Source organism: Nilaparvata lugens, chromosome 1 (assembly GCF_014356525.2).
Source record: "Nilaparvata lugens isolate BPH chromosome 1, ASM1435652v1, whole genome shotgun sequence".
NCBI classification, from domain to species: Eukaryota; Metazoa; Arthropoda; class Insecta; order Hemiptera; family Delphacidae; genus Nilaparvata; species Nilaparvata lugens.
In genome coordinates, this window is record NC_052504.1 from 45,789,743 (window position 1) to 45,806,347 (window position 16,605).

The 16,605-nt window shown below is 32.6% G+C and overlaps 2 protein-coding genes across 2 annotated transcripts in view; one reads left to right on the forward strand and one right to left on the reverse strand.

Moving 5' to 3' along the window:
- The window catches only part of LOC111046034 (carboxylesterase 1C-like), a 40,533-nt gene extending 36,449 nt beyond the window's left edge, over positions 1–4,084 (forward strand). Inside the window, 1 exon segment of the mRNA XM_039435086.1 lies at positions 766–4,084. Coding sequence (XP_039291020.1) covers positions 766–890 — 125 coding nt within the window. The 3' untranslated portion in view covers positions 891–4,084.
- Positions 1–16,605, reverse strand: part of LOC120352801 (zinc finger protein 878-like) — a 126,752-nt gene that overhangs the window by 16,861 nt on the left and 93,286 nt on the right. The gene's annotated exons all lie outside the window — the stretch shown is intronic.

The window sequence follows — 16,605 nt, forward strand, 5'->3', positions numbered from 1 at the left end:
AATTTATCGCTGACTCAATGAACTCAGATAAACCTGGAAAGCAATATTGTTCTGATGAAGATAAGATTTTAAAATAATTAATTGAGTTTGGGAGTCAATATACATAAACATAGTATAGCAAAGATATAATTTTTAGAGTGATTTGAAGATTTCCACAAAAACTTTATGTCGTAGTTAATAATATTTTTTATGGAAAACCACGAATGATGTAATATGGGTGTCCGTTACATAAACGGTTTTTCAAATTTATTTTTAAATCTCACGTTGAAAAACATGTTAAATAGAAAAAACTCATTATCAAAATATTAAAAAATTCTCACTGAAAGTACCACATGAATTCAAACGATCCACTTTGTCTTCCCTGTTTGTGCTTGAACGTAATAATTTAATATAGCCTAGTTAGTTCTTATTATAAATAATTTATCCATTAAAGTTTTATTACATTCCAGTTTAGATCATTCACAGTTTTTGAAATATTGTGATTCCATTCTATCATCAATGCATGATACAATTCTTCATTTCTGAAAAGTGTTGAATTAATTTAATTATTCATTTGTATCTATCAATATAATATTAATACCGAAAGTTAATTTTCTGAACTGAATAATAAAGGTGTTGGGCTTCATCATGTTGTTTCTTTCCGCAAGTGATTAGTGATAAATGAATGAATAAATTGGTGTAAATCAATTTTAATGTAATATCTTGCAAGTTCATATTCTTTGAAAATAAATAATAAATGTGATGTCTCTGTGTTGTTGCGCACAGATCAACCGTACAGGAACGCCATGTACACACTGATCGCATTTGTGATAGTGCTGTTGATACTGTTGATAGTGTGCGTGGTTCTACTGAAGCGTCGAGCCAAAGAGAGGGAACGAGACCTTTTTTGACAATCAAAAGGCAGATCTGAAGATAAGACACCGACAGGGGAAGTGACGGGGCCGGCTGATTCAACAGCAGCTGGCAGTATTGTGCGAATCCCACCTCATGCGTGGCAGTACAATCTAACGGCTAACAAGCTCTGACAAAATTACAAAATTGAATAAATGTACTTTGAGCTTTAATGGTAGGCAAGATAATTAATTATTATTATTCAAGTACCAAATTTACTCATTTTTCACAAGACTTATTGAGAGAAACAGGAAATTATTGACAAATTTCCAAATATCCAAAATGTCTAAACTACAAAAAAATCTGGTGTGGTGCACTCACACAACTTTCCTTGCCGTTATGGAAAATGATCCCCTGACGCTAGTGTTCCCGCGCATCTCAAGTCTGCTATTCAAAGATTTGAGCCAGCTGGTGACAGGGCAATAACGTTAAAGACACACGAGGTGTGCTATCTCTTCATAGTGAATCATTTGATAGAATCAACAGTTGCCAACAGTTTGCAATTGGATAATCACATTTTCTCGAACTTTGAGCTTTTTTTTAATTTTAAGTGAAAATGTTACTAAACATTAGTTGTAGAGATTCTCATGCTGAATCTCTTCCACTCGAAATTTTTTGTTTAAATTGTATCTGATGCCTGATAATTGGGAAACTAAATTCAAACTTTGCATAGATGGGGCGGAGCTCCTGAAAATTTTTAAAGATATGGGACTTGTGGCAGTTGATAGAGCTTATCAATAACTATTCTAGGTATAAATTTGAACAAAATCGTTGGAGCCGTTCTCGAGATAATCGCGAAAAACACTGTTTTGACAACATTTTCGCCATTTTAGCCGCCATCTTGAATTTCATTTGATCGAAATTGTTCGTGTCGGATCCTTGTATTGTAAGGACCTCAAGTTACAAATTTCAAGTCATTCCGTTGATTGGGAGATGAGATATCGTGTACACACACACACACACACACATACAGACCAATACCCAAAAACCACTTTTTTGGACTCAGGGGACCTTGAAACGTATAGAAATTTAGAAATCGGGGTACCTTAATTTTTCTCGGAAAGCAATACTTTCCTTACCTAGGGAAAGGAAAGTAAAAAATCTGTTGGGAATGATAGACATGTGTTAATTTCATATGATTCAAATGCTGATAAAATTAGAGAATTATATTTCTTTCTTTTTTACTAGCAAATTTTATAATCCAATTTCATTTCAAATCTTAAATTCTTATCAATCAAATTTTGACGAATAATGTGAATTTGTCATTGTAATTTCAAATAAAAGATGGCTTATTTTAGTTGCTGTTTTAATACAGATAAGTCCCTATAATTCATAAACTTACACTATTTGCTGTTTAGACTTGAAAATTCTATAACTAAAGTAGAAGAACCTATAAAAATTGAATTAAAAAAAAGAATAAATGATAAGAAATTGAACTGAAGTGAGTGTAATACAGGCTACGCTTTTATATAAATTCATCCTGTTATCAATTGAGTAGACAACTAAGGATCAGAGAATTGCTTTGAAATTCTGGGATCTAAGACAGCAACTATGCTACTGTAGTTGAAGAAAGATAAACCTTCCCAGGTTGAATTTCAATTATATCATGAATTTGAAAAGCCATTAGGAAACATAAAAATCTGTTAAGAATATTGCGATGAGACCCTTGAAAGGTTTCCCAAAGTTTAAACACGTAGAAACCTATCAATAAATTTTCAAAAAATATATTTAATCAATAGCATTATATTAGACGATTCCTGGGTTCTTATTCTATTACTGGAGTTCTCCAAGACTCAAATTATAATGTGAATTACATTGAATTTTAGATGTCACTCTGGAATGTTTCAACCCTATTATATTGATAAATTGTTTCACACAAGATTGTGAGAAATCAATGATAGGTGAGTTTGATGAGCCAAAACCCCTAACTATCTCATTCTTCAGATCTTCTTGACGATATAGTCTTCTATATTATTCTCTTTGTATATTATTTATGTAACTAGCTGTGTGACTATTATAAACTTTAAAAATTATTTACCTATTGTAATAGTACTTATATGTATAATAATAATAATGACATTAAAATGAATCTTAATGCTATTTAAGATTTGCAAAACTTTACAAAAAACCAATGAATAGAATTGAATCTAGTATTAATTGGATAATTCACTCATTTGATGATATTAATTCATAAATAGGCCTATAATAATTATGTTATAGTTCATTGAAAATTTTGGTATGAATAATTTTTATATCCATTCAATAGCAATTAGAGGGGTGCCTCCAAGGCCAAAAGGACGCACCCCCCCCCCGTAAATATACCAAATTTAGTACTAGCCGCCCGTCTAGTATTTAGCGGTCGTCAATCGCTATTTTAAATATTTGTAACTTTTTTTGAACCCCGAAAAAATGTTTTGAACCCCTTCCCCCCTGTGGGCACCCCTGACATTCATCTATCTATGAAAATAACATATATGTTGCTAATTTACCGCCTAAAAATATCGACGTGTTTCCAAACATTTGTGTAGATACTATCAGTGCAATCTTTCACAACAATCATTAATGTTAGTAGGCTACTATATAATATTGATGATGACTAAAATTTCTATACTTCACATTTGTATTATAGTGATGAAAATTATTCGATTCAGCTGGCCTAAATTAGACTATGTTTTTCTAATAATACCATAGATGAGATATTATCTTTTGCCTAATCTATGATAAAAAACTTTGGGAAACGTTATTATGGTAATCTACCCACCTTAAACTCTTGTGAATAGCTATTATCATGATCATAATTAAGATTTAGATTAATAATTATAAGACTTATCCAAAATCGTTAATGTAAATTCAAACATTATGAACTTATTCCAAGATTGAAACACCAGTGTACCAGGAGTTATACATTTTGTTTCTTTATTATAATTTTTTTGTCGTACCTTATTTGCTATAAGATTGAATAAGTTTATCATAATGAATAGAAATTCATTATATATAGTGAGAAATAATTATTTGTAACTATGCCCACGTTATTGTTATTTATTTTGTTGATAATAAATATTGATCTTAATTTTTATGTTATTTCTTTTTCACATCATCCTTTGTAAAGCTATTCACAGGCTATAAAATGTGAGAAACTCCTCTTAAAAATTCACGAGAATGCCCGTTGTAAAATAGATTTTACAAATAAAGCAATAATAGCAAATGAGATAGTTTTCTAATTAAAAGTACAGACAGTAGGCCTAGCTACAATAATAATCAATCTATTAATATGGCGAAGGCTTGCTTTGCACGGGGGAGAATGTTGTGTAGTAAAATGTAATCTCCTTATGTCCAGGAAACATAAAACATAGAATAATTATTTATATTTTGTCAGAATTAAGTAAATAGGCTTAATCTTCAAGAGAGTTGAAAATTCTCAGAAAAAAGAGTTTGATCGGTTTCGAACTAGCAACCTACGATTCATGAGCCGCGTGTGCTACGAATCACGCTAGGAGTCACTTGGAGAAAGCTCTGTTCTGTTGGGTTTTTGCTGCGTAAACTTCGAATCACAATTTGAATAAATTCGTTTCGATTATTATTAATTGGTTAATAGCAATGAGAATGAGCCTACATCCTTCCTTGGTAAATTCAGAATCTTTATGTAAAATTGCAAGTTAATCAGTACATAAGTGATATTGCGCCAATCCCGTACATATGTAAGCCAATTACCTTCCTTCATAATATTATACTGTATATTATATATAAAACCTAAAGCAAAGTATCATGAACTGGAAACTTGAAAAACTGAAAACCTGACGGATTGTAAGCTTGAAACTGAAAACTTAACATATTGGAATCTTGAAGAACTGAAAGTAGGCCTATAACTTAGGTACTATTGCAAAATTTCAAGCTAAATAGTTCATTAGTTCAAATGTGAGGATGCGTCATTTGTGTATTTCCTATCCTTACATGTATAAGCCGATTCTTCCCTTTATAATACTCGTATTATAGATTATAGAAATGAATTAGTTGAGTATGTGATGGAATAAGATGCATCAGATTGGGAGAGGATCCTAAAGTTCTCTCAGGCATGGTATCAATAAATTAATTGATTATGAGGCCGATAATATCATGCTAGAGTTTTCAATTAGCCTAGGCTTTGAAAAACATCATCTTGCTTGGAACATAATTTATAAAGAGTATAGGCTACAATTTGAACATCAACATGCTTGAATTGACTATTCTCAATGGAACTCAAATTTCTAATCATGGGTAGCCTACTTGTTAACAGACTAGTTTATTAATAGTTTGAACGGACATTTCTTAAAAAAATATTAATCTTACTTCTATTGTTTGATAATATTGGCAATAGGCAGTATCGAATTGATTAATTGATGCTAAAATGAATGGCCCGAAGAGACGAGGTTTTTTCAATCAACATGATTTATGATAGCTGAAATATAATTAATTATTTCTCACGAGAGAAACTCGTGCTGATATTACAAACGGTTGAATTCTTCAATTATCCCATATTTAGAACACTTGATAAAAATGAAAATGTGGAATCATCGAAATCCAAGTAGTTTGATTTGTATTCTAAATGGGTTTCTTCTTGTTTCAAAAGTGGCATAACCCAATCTACTGACCTTTCTGATCCCTCCTTTATAGGAGCAATAATATTATTGAACCAATCTGATAAATACCGTACTTATGAAACAGAATTTCAGATAGGATGTCTATAATATAACGGAGAAAACATATTGATTAATTTTACGTCATTAACTGTAATGTAAATATGAACTCACGTGTATGGGAGGAATTTCTTAGGATATGAAACTCTTTTGACACATTGAGATCAATTTGTGCCACATAACGCTATTTCAACTTGCGTAGTTATTATTAGTTTCCCAATCATGATTGAGGAAGGAATATGAGAGAAAGATAAGTTTTTTCCGATAGAGTGAGTTTTGTTCAATTAGATTATAATCTGATTTTAATATGTCCCTAGGAGCCAAGGGAGCACTTGATTGGTTTTTTTATGAAAATATTATTTGAAATTTAATATTGATCTGTCCTACCTAAAGGAAGGCTTACCATTCCAATAGCTCTCCTTTTCCATAAATCAAAAGTGTTTCATTTTTGAATCACTGACTTGCATTGAATACCGAATCACTGAATCATTGCATTGGATACCGGTAGGCCTACATTACTATATATTCTCATTGAGTAGTCTATGGACTCATTGCTATACATAACTGATTTTTCAAAAAAATATAGGGATTAAAAACTACCCACTTGGCATTATGATAGTGCAGGCAATCAATGCTCAAAAAAAGTATAGAGGGGAATGTTTGGGCCACAATGATTGACTTGGAAGCTTTGTTTGGGATGGTTAGGAGGTCCTTGGGAATTTTCAGATTATTTGTACCTTATAAAATTCTCACAATGTATAGAAAAGTATAATGGGCGTGTAGATTATTAAGTTCTTTATTAATATGAATAATAATTATTGCACAATATTTTTTTTTAATTTTTCATCAGAGTGTTGAGTGGAAAATCTTATCTCCAGTTTTGCAACAACAAATCAGTAGAGGAACAATTTCAGAGGGAATGTTATACGGGATAAAATTTTTGACATTAAAGCCTTATTGTTTGAGCTAATCAAAGGAAGTGAGAGAATAAATCTCCTATTCGATGTTTAAATTGCCATCAATTTGTGTTCAGAAATAAGTTTTCTTAATTTTAAACTCTATAAAATAGAAACTCAGGAAGTGAAAGTGCAAATTTTTAGTGAGAATACATGAAGAACCCAATATATAACCTATAAACTTATGAGTGTTAATGGGAAATGATATTGGGTAATACGGCAATAAGGCAGAACATCCAAAAGGATCTCTCTGCCGATAAAAGCCATATGAATAATTAAATAAATCGCCATCAATCAAAATAATTAAAGCAGGAATGCTTTTTCTTTAAAGAGTTAATGTTTCACCAATAATTGGAGTTTTCAGAGCAGTCATTTCCTTGATTGAGATTATTGAAAATTCTGGCCCTTTCGATTATGTCCTCACCAACTCCGAGGATAAGTTCCCGATAGGTGGCAGAAAGTTATCAGAGTTGGATCAATCAGAGTTATCAGTTAGCGGTTGTGTGAGGTGACTAGTCAGTAAGAGAGTACCAGGTTTAAACTCAACTGAGATTGTTTATCGTACGGTACTAAATGTATGTGTAGTAATATTATTCAGATCAATATTACTCAATTATACTGTGGATTCAATATATTGTACATTGTAGTAGGTATATTTCCAACAATATTATTCGTGTCTATATTTCGTCCATAGAAGAGCATTTTCTAAAATTATAGTTGATGAAACTCAGACGAAAGGATTCCTGTTCTAATATTTTTTATGGATTCTTAAAATCTTCTCCTGCTGGAGGTGTGTCAGTGAAATTAACTTTCAGACTCAGCAACTCACTACGATGGAATTTGAGCAAGTAGCTGGCTAACAAAGAAAATGACGCAAGATCCAGTTCAAAATGCAACAGGTCAGCGTCATTTTATTCTTGATTACAGTTGCTTCAAGCAGAAAATCCGAGGAAGAGCAAGATCTTCCCAGATTGGCGTCGAACTGTCAGCAATCCTTCAAAATAACAGAAACGTTTCTCTTCCATTCAACCTATGCTGACAGCTTGAAGTGAATCTAAGCTAATATGTATTTGCTCATTGTTCTAGTAAAGTTATACGCAATTCCGCATGAACGCACGTATAATATTGCTTGAAAAATACATGTTAACAATGCATTTTTTGCTCAAGTTTTTTCTACGTAGTCATTAAAAGATCCGTTAAATGTGTTCAAGGTGATGAGTGACGTTTGCCTACATCATAGGGGGCTCGCCTTCCACCGGACTTTAAACTGGTTATCGTGTAATATCGCTCTCATTCATAGATATACCCATTCATATCATTCATTCATTAATGAAAAATAATCATTGGAACGTCAATGTGGATTTATAAGTCGAAACCCATAAGTTATACAGCGACTTGTGTAATTGTCACTATTCCTCAATAATGTAAACTACTAGTATAACAAATAAATTTTGCAAAAAAATCAATTGCGATTGAAGGTGCATCCTCATTATCTAATTTCCAATCAGGAGTTCAGTAACCTCCACTCTTCAGAGAAGCAAAAATTGTTAAATTGTTAGTCTCACTGGTCATTGCTAGAAAATTTGTTCAATAGCTCCAACAAATACTTGTGAAAAATTAGGAATAAATACAGTATCACAAACTCAATGGCACAGGCTCAGTTATACTCGTAGATGGTTCAACCGAAAAATACTCGGCCATTTTGCCATTAAGGCTGCTATGTTAGGCTTTTCCTCGTGAGTAAACCCCCTCCTCTCAAAAGATAAAAGAAGCAATAAATCGTAGGATTCTAAACATATTAACATGAAGAGAAATCCATAACCGTCGTCTTGAATCTTAGACCTCACTTCGCTCTGAGTTAAATTTCTAAAGAAATTAATGTCTTCTCTCAACCTCTCTATTTGAAGATGCTTGAGCTTCGACAATTTATTTTGAATGGGAAATTGATCCACCAATTGTTATCTAGAAACTACAGAATTTATTTTTTTTAGAAAGGATTGAACACAGAAAGGTATGCAAAAAACTCATGAAGTAAAATGCCTCTCCTCAAAAAGAAAATTAATATTCTTCAATGTTGTTTTCCATCACGAACTGCATTTTATTAGATCACTTTTTGCTATTAAAAAGAACGACTAGCAGTCGGATTTTTTACAATAAATGAATTAATCACTCACAGTGACAACGAGATCTTTCGGCAGGTCCGCCATCATTCTTTTTAATAGCAAAAAATTAATATGCTGATGGAAGAATGAAGATGGGATATTCTAAATTAAGCAAAATACTTGGGATAGTCTCCTCGATGTAGGAGAAAACAATCTGATTTTATAGGATAGAATGGTTCCTCTATTTTTGGAGATTATAATGAACTCAATGAACAATACTTTTTATACAAAATGGTTTGATAATAATTGTCATTCAGTTAGGGATCTAGAGCGAAATCAGGATTATTAACATGTTCTTATAATTCTTTTGTAGGCATTTATAGGCTTACTCAGAACGTTTTCCTGTTGTAAACTCACATTGTTACCGCTCTGGTCAACTTACAACGTAGTTATTGCAAGAATTCAGACAGTGATTAGGCTACTATCACGCCACTTTGTTCTAGCAATTATTATTATCAACGTCATACTTTGAGATCAGGCGATATCATATTTAATAATGTTCTAAGAAATCTGGAGGCTCGTCTGTAATGAGTTCAACTTGTTTGTTTTCAAGTTCAACTAGATGAGGGAAGAAATACATGATGAAAAATTGCCAGTGTGTGTCGATAAGGTAAACAAAAGTCCAATGACTTAATCACTCATTTGATCTATCAGATCTATCGATAGATACTAATCTAGATAGTTGAGGAGTGCAGAGAAGATAATCGAAAGTTATCACTTTACTATTCTGATGAATATAGATTTGATTTTACATAGTTTATCTATAATATTATTCAGTTTTCAGTTAGGTCACTCCCGAGTTTTCGTATGGCCAGGTTGAGATGAAACAGTCGTAAGGCCAATTGACGGCCGAAATGATCATATAAAAATTGACTCCTCACAGAAATAAGCCATACGAATCACTTTTCTTAATTATTATTCGAATATTGATTCTGAGAGGATTCAAAAGATAGACTGATTACAATCATTCATGGACAAATCATATCATCGATTGTTTGAATAGAGCGTAGAACCCCATAAGCCCATATCAATAATAATAAAGCTGCGGATGTGATGATTTCCTTGACCAGGTACGGTGTGAATTTTTATTGAAGAAGATAAACCACACACTTATTTCCGCGAAGATAATCAGGCTCATTGATTTCCTTGTTTCTTCAGAATTGTTTACGGATTAGAAAACTAAAAAAAATGTAGCAAGTTTATCAAAGTTTTCATAACATTGCAGTACTTTAGCTCAATTCAGTCCGAGCAGGAAAATAAACGCTGTATGTAGCTTTCCAATGGGATATGGACCTACCAAAAACGTTAGGTTCTTTCACCATCGATCAATATTATAATATCAAGTTAAATGGGAGTATTCCCGATATCATGATGTAATGTGATGAAAAATAATAGATAAATTATATATTGAATATATAATAATAATATATCAATCAATAAGATTGATGAAGGAATATGAGAGAATCTGGTGGGAAAATGTCCATGAGCAACGTAAGCATAAACTGCATTAAAAGAATTGATTTTACTTTTCGATGTGACATTCTGTGATGTTATTGTGGACTTTGATGTTGACGATGGGGATTGAAAATAACGGAAAACAAATTAACAATGGGAAGTACCTGGCAAATGTGAGAAATGTACAGAATTTTTCACAATTGAGAGATAACAAGACAAAGTAACACGTAAACGAGGCCCTTGAGCTTTTGAAAGCGAAAAGTCACATGCTACAAAACTATGTATTTCATGAATAGTTTTCAGTTAGTCAATTCTTCAGAATTTATTTGAAATAATTATCCTGAAGTTGATTTTATGATAATAACAAACAAACAATTAAAAGTATTGAATGTGGCGTGACTCAAATTATTAAGGTTTTTGTTACAATATTAATGACGCTAACCGTGTTGACGCATGTAATCTACAATATTCAAGTGTTTTGCAAAAACAATATAATTATTTATGTTGAGCGTTATTCTTCAGCTAATGCATGCAAGTTGAAAACATCCATACCCAATCATCTTCTACTTAGTACACTCATTTTCACGTCAGCGATTAGATTTGCAAGCTTCAAACTCCAAGTTGTTTGGATCCTCAACTGTTATGATAGCGAGTCTCACCTTATCAAATAGAATCGCTAGCTATTGAACTATTGTGACATAGTATGTTTTCAAATGTACCGTATTAGTGAGATTGAAAATTGATGATGTAATGAAAAAACCCTGATGATTTCAACACACACAACATTTTCTATTGAACATGAGCTGAAGTTTTAATTGCCTAGCAATGGTACAATGTTCAATATTAATAGAAATATGAATTATTATTTAAATTAATATTAAAAATCGTGCATCAGTTTGTGCATTACAGCATCGGTCACTTCCGATAAAAGGAAACATAGAGTTTCTGGTAGTGGGGGGGGGGAGCAGTAAGGAGGAGCAAGGCCTCTGGTTTCAGCTTGACCTTTTCTGATATAAATTTTGACATTCAGTCATTAATGTCCAACAAACACTATTTATATCCATTTAATGAACCACAAATGGATATTTAGATAAGCCACTGATACAGTACAGGTCTTTTCTAATAAAGGTGATAAAATATCTATTATCTAAGAGATAGTGGATGAAGTGAAAGATGACCAGAAAATTTATAAAAAGTTCAATGGGGGATTTTTTCAAAAAATATATATATGAAAGAAAGACAGGCGCCAGCTCTTACACGGCTGGTGTAAGAATGGAATCATGGGAAAATGAAGAAAATCAAAGATTATTAACCCAGTTTAAGAATGGGATACTTTTATTACTATAGTATGCTACTTTTTCCAAGTTTACCACAAGCTCCAAGAGCATACGAAGCAATCTTTTCTGTATAGGGCTACTTGTAATATAAATATAAAGAAAATAAAAATCTCAGTACCCAAAATGTCCGAAACATGTGATAAAATATTTTAAAAAAGGGTACTGAGATTTTTATTTTCTTTATATTCATACGAAGCAACTATAGGCAGTGTTCATGTTGGTTAGCATGGTAGCCTACACAGCCCCTTCATTCTTTTCACTCTTAATTCGAAAAAAACGTTCCACTTATTTTACCACAACTCTTTAGTTTGGTAAGATATTTTTTCAGAATCATAATAATTAAGTTGCTGATAATAAAAATATGAGAAGTAGAGAGTTAATGCTCAGTGAGGTAGACTGTCACAAGCTCATGTTTTGCTTACTTACGTGCCTTTGGAAAATAATGTAATGTTTCATGAGATCAAAAATCAATGATGTAATGTAAAAACCCTAAAAAAAATCTATTTAACTAGAGTGAAGATATTTGGGTAATTCATTGTTATCTCTAGTTGTTAAATGATGCTGTAAAGAAGGTTCATTAACATGTCCTTACTGGGATTGGAATTTTTAGGCTACTTTACGGTGTGTTGAAATAGAGATCGGTCAGGTAGACCTATTCCGAGTTCTGCGGTCCACGTTCTTACCAAGGACTAATCACAAGCGTTCCATTTAGATTCCTCAATTAAAGATAAATTGAAGTAAAACAATATACTATCAGGCAGAAATTATCTGTATCTTCAATTGAATAATATACAGGGTGGGTGAAGATATTCACATTATTAATCAATACCATGCAAATCAGAAAATGAATTACATAATTGTTATTTATTGATTTAATATGAATATCTTCTAAACGGTTTGAGTTATCGATGTGCGGTTTTCACCATTCATTTTTTCTTAGAATTCCGTATCGAAATTATGTATAGCATGACCACCTTCCTATTTGAAAAAATAAAGTTACATTCAAAATGGTGGATCCAAGATGGTGGACTAGATTTCTAAAGTCATAGAAAAGTAGTATTTTCAATTTGAGAAGGATTCCCAATCACACCCACCTTGGAATCAATTTTTTATGAGATACTAAGCCGTTCTCAGACTTTTTCTCTCCTTTCTGCTTTGAATAGTATTGATTAATAATGTGAATATCTTCGAAACGGTTAAAGATATCGTTATGCGGTTTCCGCCATTCTTTTTTTATTGAAATTCCGTATTGAAATAATGTATCGCATGACCACCTCCCTATTTGAAAAAAAGAAAGTTGCATTCAATATGGCGGATCCAAGATGGTGGACCAGATTTCTAAAGTCATAGAAACGTAGTTTTTTCAATTTGAATAGGATCCTCAATCACACCCACCTTTGTGTATGAGATATTAAACCGTTCTCGGACTTTTCACCCACTCTGTATGATAAAGCGTATCTTTCTGGTACTAATATAATTTTCATGTATTCAGTTTCCAAGGATGTGGAACTCGGAAGCCTGGCCGCTGTCTGTGTCTTAATCGTACCTTCTTTGGTGGGATAGGCTACTTTTTCAACTCCTCTAAGTACGGTCATATTATTCAAGTAATTCTTATATTCAAATTATTTTGAGGAATACAAAGTTTTAGTTCAAACATTAAACATTTTTTCACTTACGTGATCGACGACGATAAGCTATTCGAAATAGAATACCGGTACGGTTATGATTTTGGGAAAAGGCTATACGGCACAGCCTATTCTATTTTATTAGGTCTCGAAATAAAGGAAAAATATACAAATTGGGGATTAAAGTTCTATTTAATCCGAGATAACAGTTATTATTCAGCTGACTGTTCGGATACAATATCGTCGACGATAATTCGGTAATTATGTACTGGATAATCTATTTTTGGGTGATTCCTGACTTTAAATAGAACTGTAACGTGAGGGCATACAAGATAAGAATGCCAAAGGACAGATCACAGGCCAACCATAATCATTTATCACTTCAAATGAGCTCCATCATCACCAGATAGCAATAATCAATCAATTTGATTTTATTGAATCGTTATCATGATTTTTTTCCCAAATAGTGTTGTAGCCGATGATCTGAACACATTATTGTGTGCTGCGTTACTCAAGCACACGTTTCAATTGAAGGGTTCTACATGGGGTAGAAGGTCAATGAATGAATTAATGAAGGAACAAATCGTCAATCCAAGTGAAATATTACCGGTACAGCAAGAGCTTGAAGAAATAATTAACCAGCTAATCATCTTTAGCGCATATTCTATTATATGAAGCAACAAAATCATATTCTGATAACATTTGAAGCTATAATAGAAAGATGATACAATCAATTATATAAATTATGTATTTAGTATTGAGATCGCCATTTATTCCGAGTAGACATTAAAATTTCAATTCTCCAAGAGAGTAGAATTCAACTAATAATATTACTGCATAATGATATACAAGAATCCCTCTTTTCAAAATTTGATGGCCTTCAAATGACAGTTTTTATAGTTGTTGAAATGATATAAAATATATTTCATAGCAGAGTTTAGTGTGTTCAAATTCTATATATATATATATATATATACCAAAGAGAATGAATTTCAATACAATAGAGTACAATATATACAATGAATTAAAAGAAACAAGAATAATGTGATTAAAAGTAGCCCAGTTATCAAGGATGTATTTTTCTTTTGTCCATTTGCGATATTGAGTCAGGGTCAGGCGCGGATCCAGGGATGGGCGATCCATCACACCCCTACCCCCCCACCACTTAGCAAGTGGTGTTTGAAAAACAATGTTGTAGAAATAAGTATCATGACATTGTCATTTGAATGAACAAATCGAATATTAATATTAGAATATAATTATAGCCCCCCCCCCAGGTCAGATTCCTGGATCCGCGCCTGATTTTAGAACACTCCACCATGAAGCCTGTTTTTGTGCTTAATTAGAACTTTATTTTTTATCGTGATTTTTTGTATTTTGATTTCTTTTATGTATATTGTGTTGAATTAAATAAAATTATTGATTGATTTCAGGTGTCACTGAGCTTCAAGGTCCCTCTTAAGCAAATCCCCTAGACCTATGGTTACGGTTTCGCAAATCACACTCGAAGATCATTTTCTTGAAATTAACATAAATAGTGACTCCCTGGGGTTGGAGAACTCGCTCATGAGCTGTTGTAGCCTATATTGTAACCCGCAATAATAATCTTTGAAACTCGCAACTTTTAATTAGAAGTTGGAGAAAATAATTATGAAAGCAGCTAAATATTTCTTTTACAACAATAATTTGACAATAGGTTTCATTGGGGTTCATTTGAGATGAAAAATTACTCTCCAAAAATTACTCTGTCGCTTCAACATCTTAGACCATCATATGAATTTAAATATTTTTTTTTTAATGAGGAAATGGCATGATCATGTGTCAATCGTGAATTTCCAATCCCGTACATGTATGAGCCAATACCTTCCTTTATAATATTATAGATAGATGAACACTCAAGCAAAGTACCACAAACTGGAAACTTGACAAACTGAAAAATTGACGAACTGAAAAATTGACAAACTGAAAAACTGACGAATTGTAAGCTTGACAAACTGTAAACTGGACCCACTGAGATCTTGAAGAATTGAAAATAGGCCTATAACCATCCACAGTAAATCTATATGCACGGAATCTATATGCAAAATTTCAAGTTGATCAGTCCAGTAGTTGTCGTTCAGACGTGATGGTGCGTCAATCGTGAATTTCCTATCCCGTACGTATATGAGCGATATGAGCCACTTCTTTCCTTTATTATAATAGTATAGATTAACAAAGTATCCACTATTCTGAAGTAGTATATTCATAAATACATAACTTAGTTCAATCGCAGTATATACAAATAAATAATATAAGTATTTTTAAGACCCAACTCAATCATACGTTTCTATATCCAAAAACGTGAATCGGTAATATTGTTCGACCAATACTGCGTACTTTACACACAGAATCAACTGCACCCAGTGTTTTAATTATGCAAATATGTAGTAACTTGTGGATATAAAAATGCGAGTGAAGCATTTTCAAGTCGGTCTATTTTGATCTCATCCGAAGCGAGCCAATAAGCAACATGAAGCGATTTTCAGACGAGTTGAAAGGGCAGGAAGCTCTCCGATTGGCTGATCATTGGCTGATTTACGAACGCCAATTCAATCAGCCAATCGGAGAGCTTCCTGCCTGCCGACTCGTCTGAAAAACGTATCATGTGGCTCGGCCCTTATTCCAGGAATTTGATGTTTCAATGACAAATTGGAATATGCTTTTCACACCGCATTTCCTATTTGAGTCTCTTTAGTTCGGGCGCAAATGTAATTCCGTGGTAATTTTCGGGTAACAACCGTGGAAGATGTCTTAATTTCTTCCTTAGGACTAGTATAATATGTGAAACGTAATGATGATCAGTCGAAATCACTGGCAAACACCTCGAAAACAAGATGACCGCCAAAATTTTCAGGGTTCTGTTATATCGGTTGTATTTTGATAATCGTTCAAGATATTCCACCGTTTTTTGCATGAAAATATTTGGAAAGCCTTCCTCTACAATTTGTTTTCCATGAAGGTTTCCTCTTAGACGTATATTTTATTGGTTAGCCTATAACATTCTAAAGCTCTAAAAAAATTTCATTCCATTTTCTCACTAATGCAATCAGCTAATTAAAGTTTTATTCAACTTAAAATTTTGAATAAACATTCTCAATTTACCAAGGATCGTTAAGGTCTATTTTAATTGTTATTAATCAATTAATAATAATTTCAATAATTGAAACAAAACTAGTATGCAATTCATGATACATAAATTGAATGGATTTGTAAGATAAATAACCGAATAAAATGAGTTTTCTATTGTATATTGTTAAAGTTATTAAAACTTTTAATATCAGCATGGAACTATAAAACTCAATTCAAACTATTTGTGCTTTTAACAGATCCTTGCGGAGTACGGGCAACACCTGCTCATCTTATTATAGGTGTTCATATTACCATCTTTCTATAGACTATAATCAGTTATCTTTTCTCTTATCCTTTTTCTATGCTCTTTGTGGGCTTGCATATATTTTTACTCTATT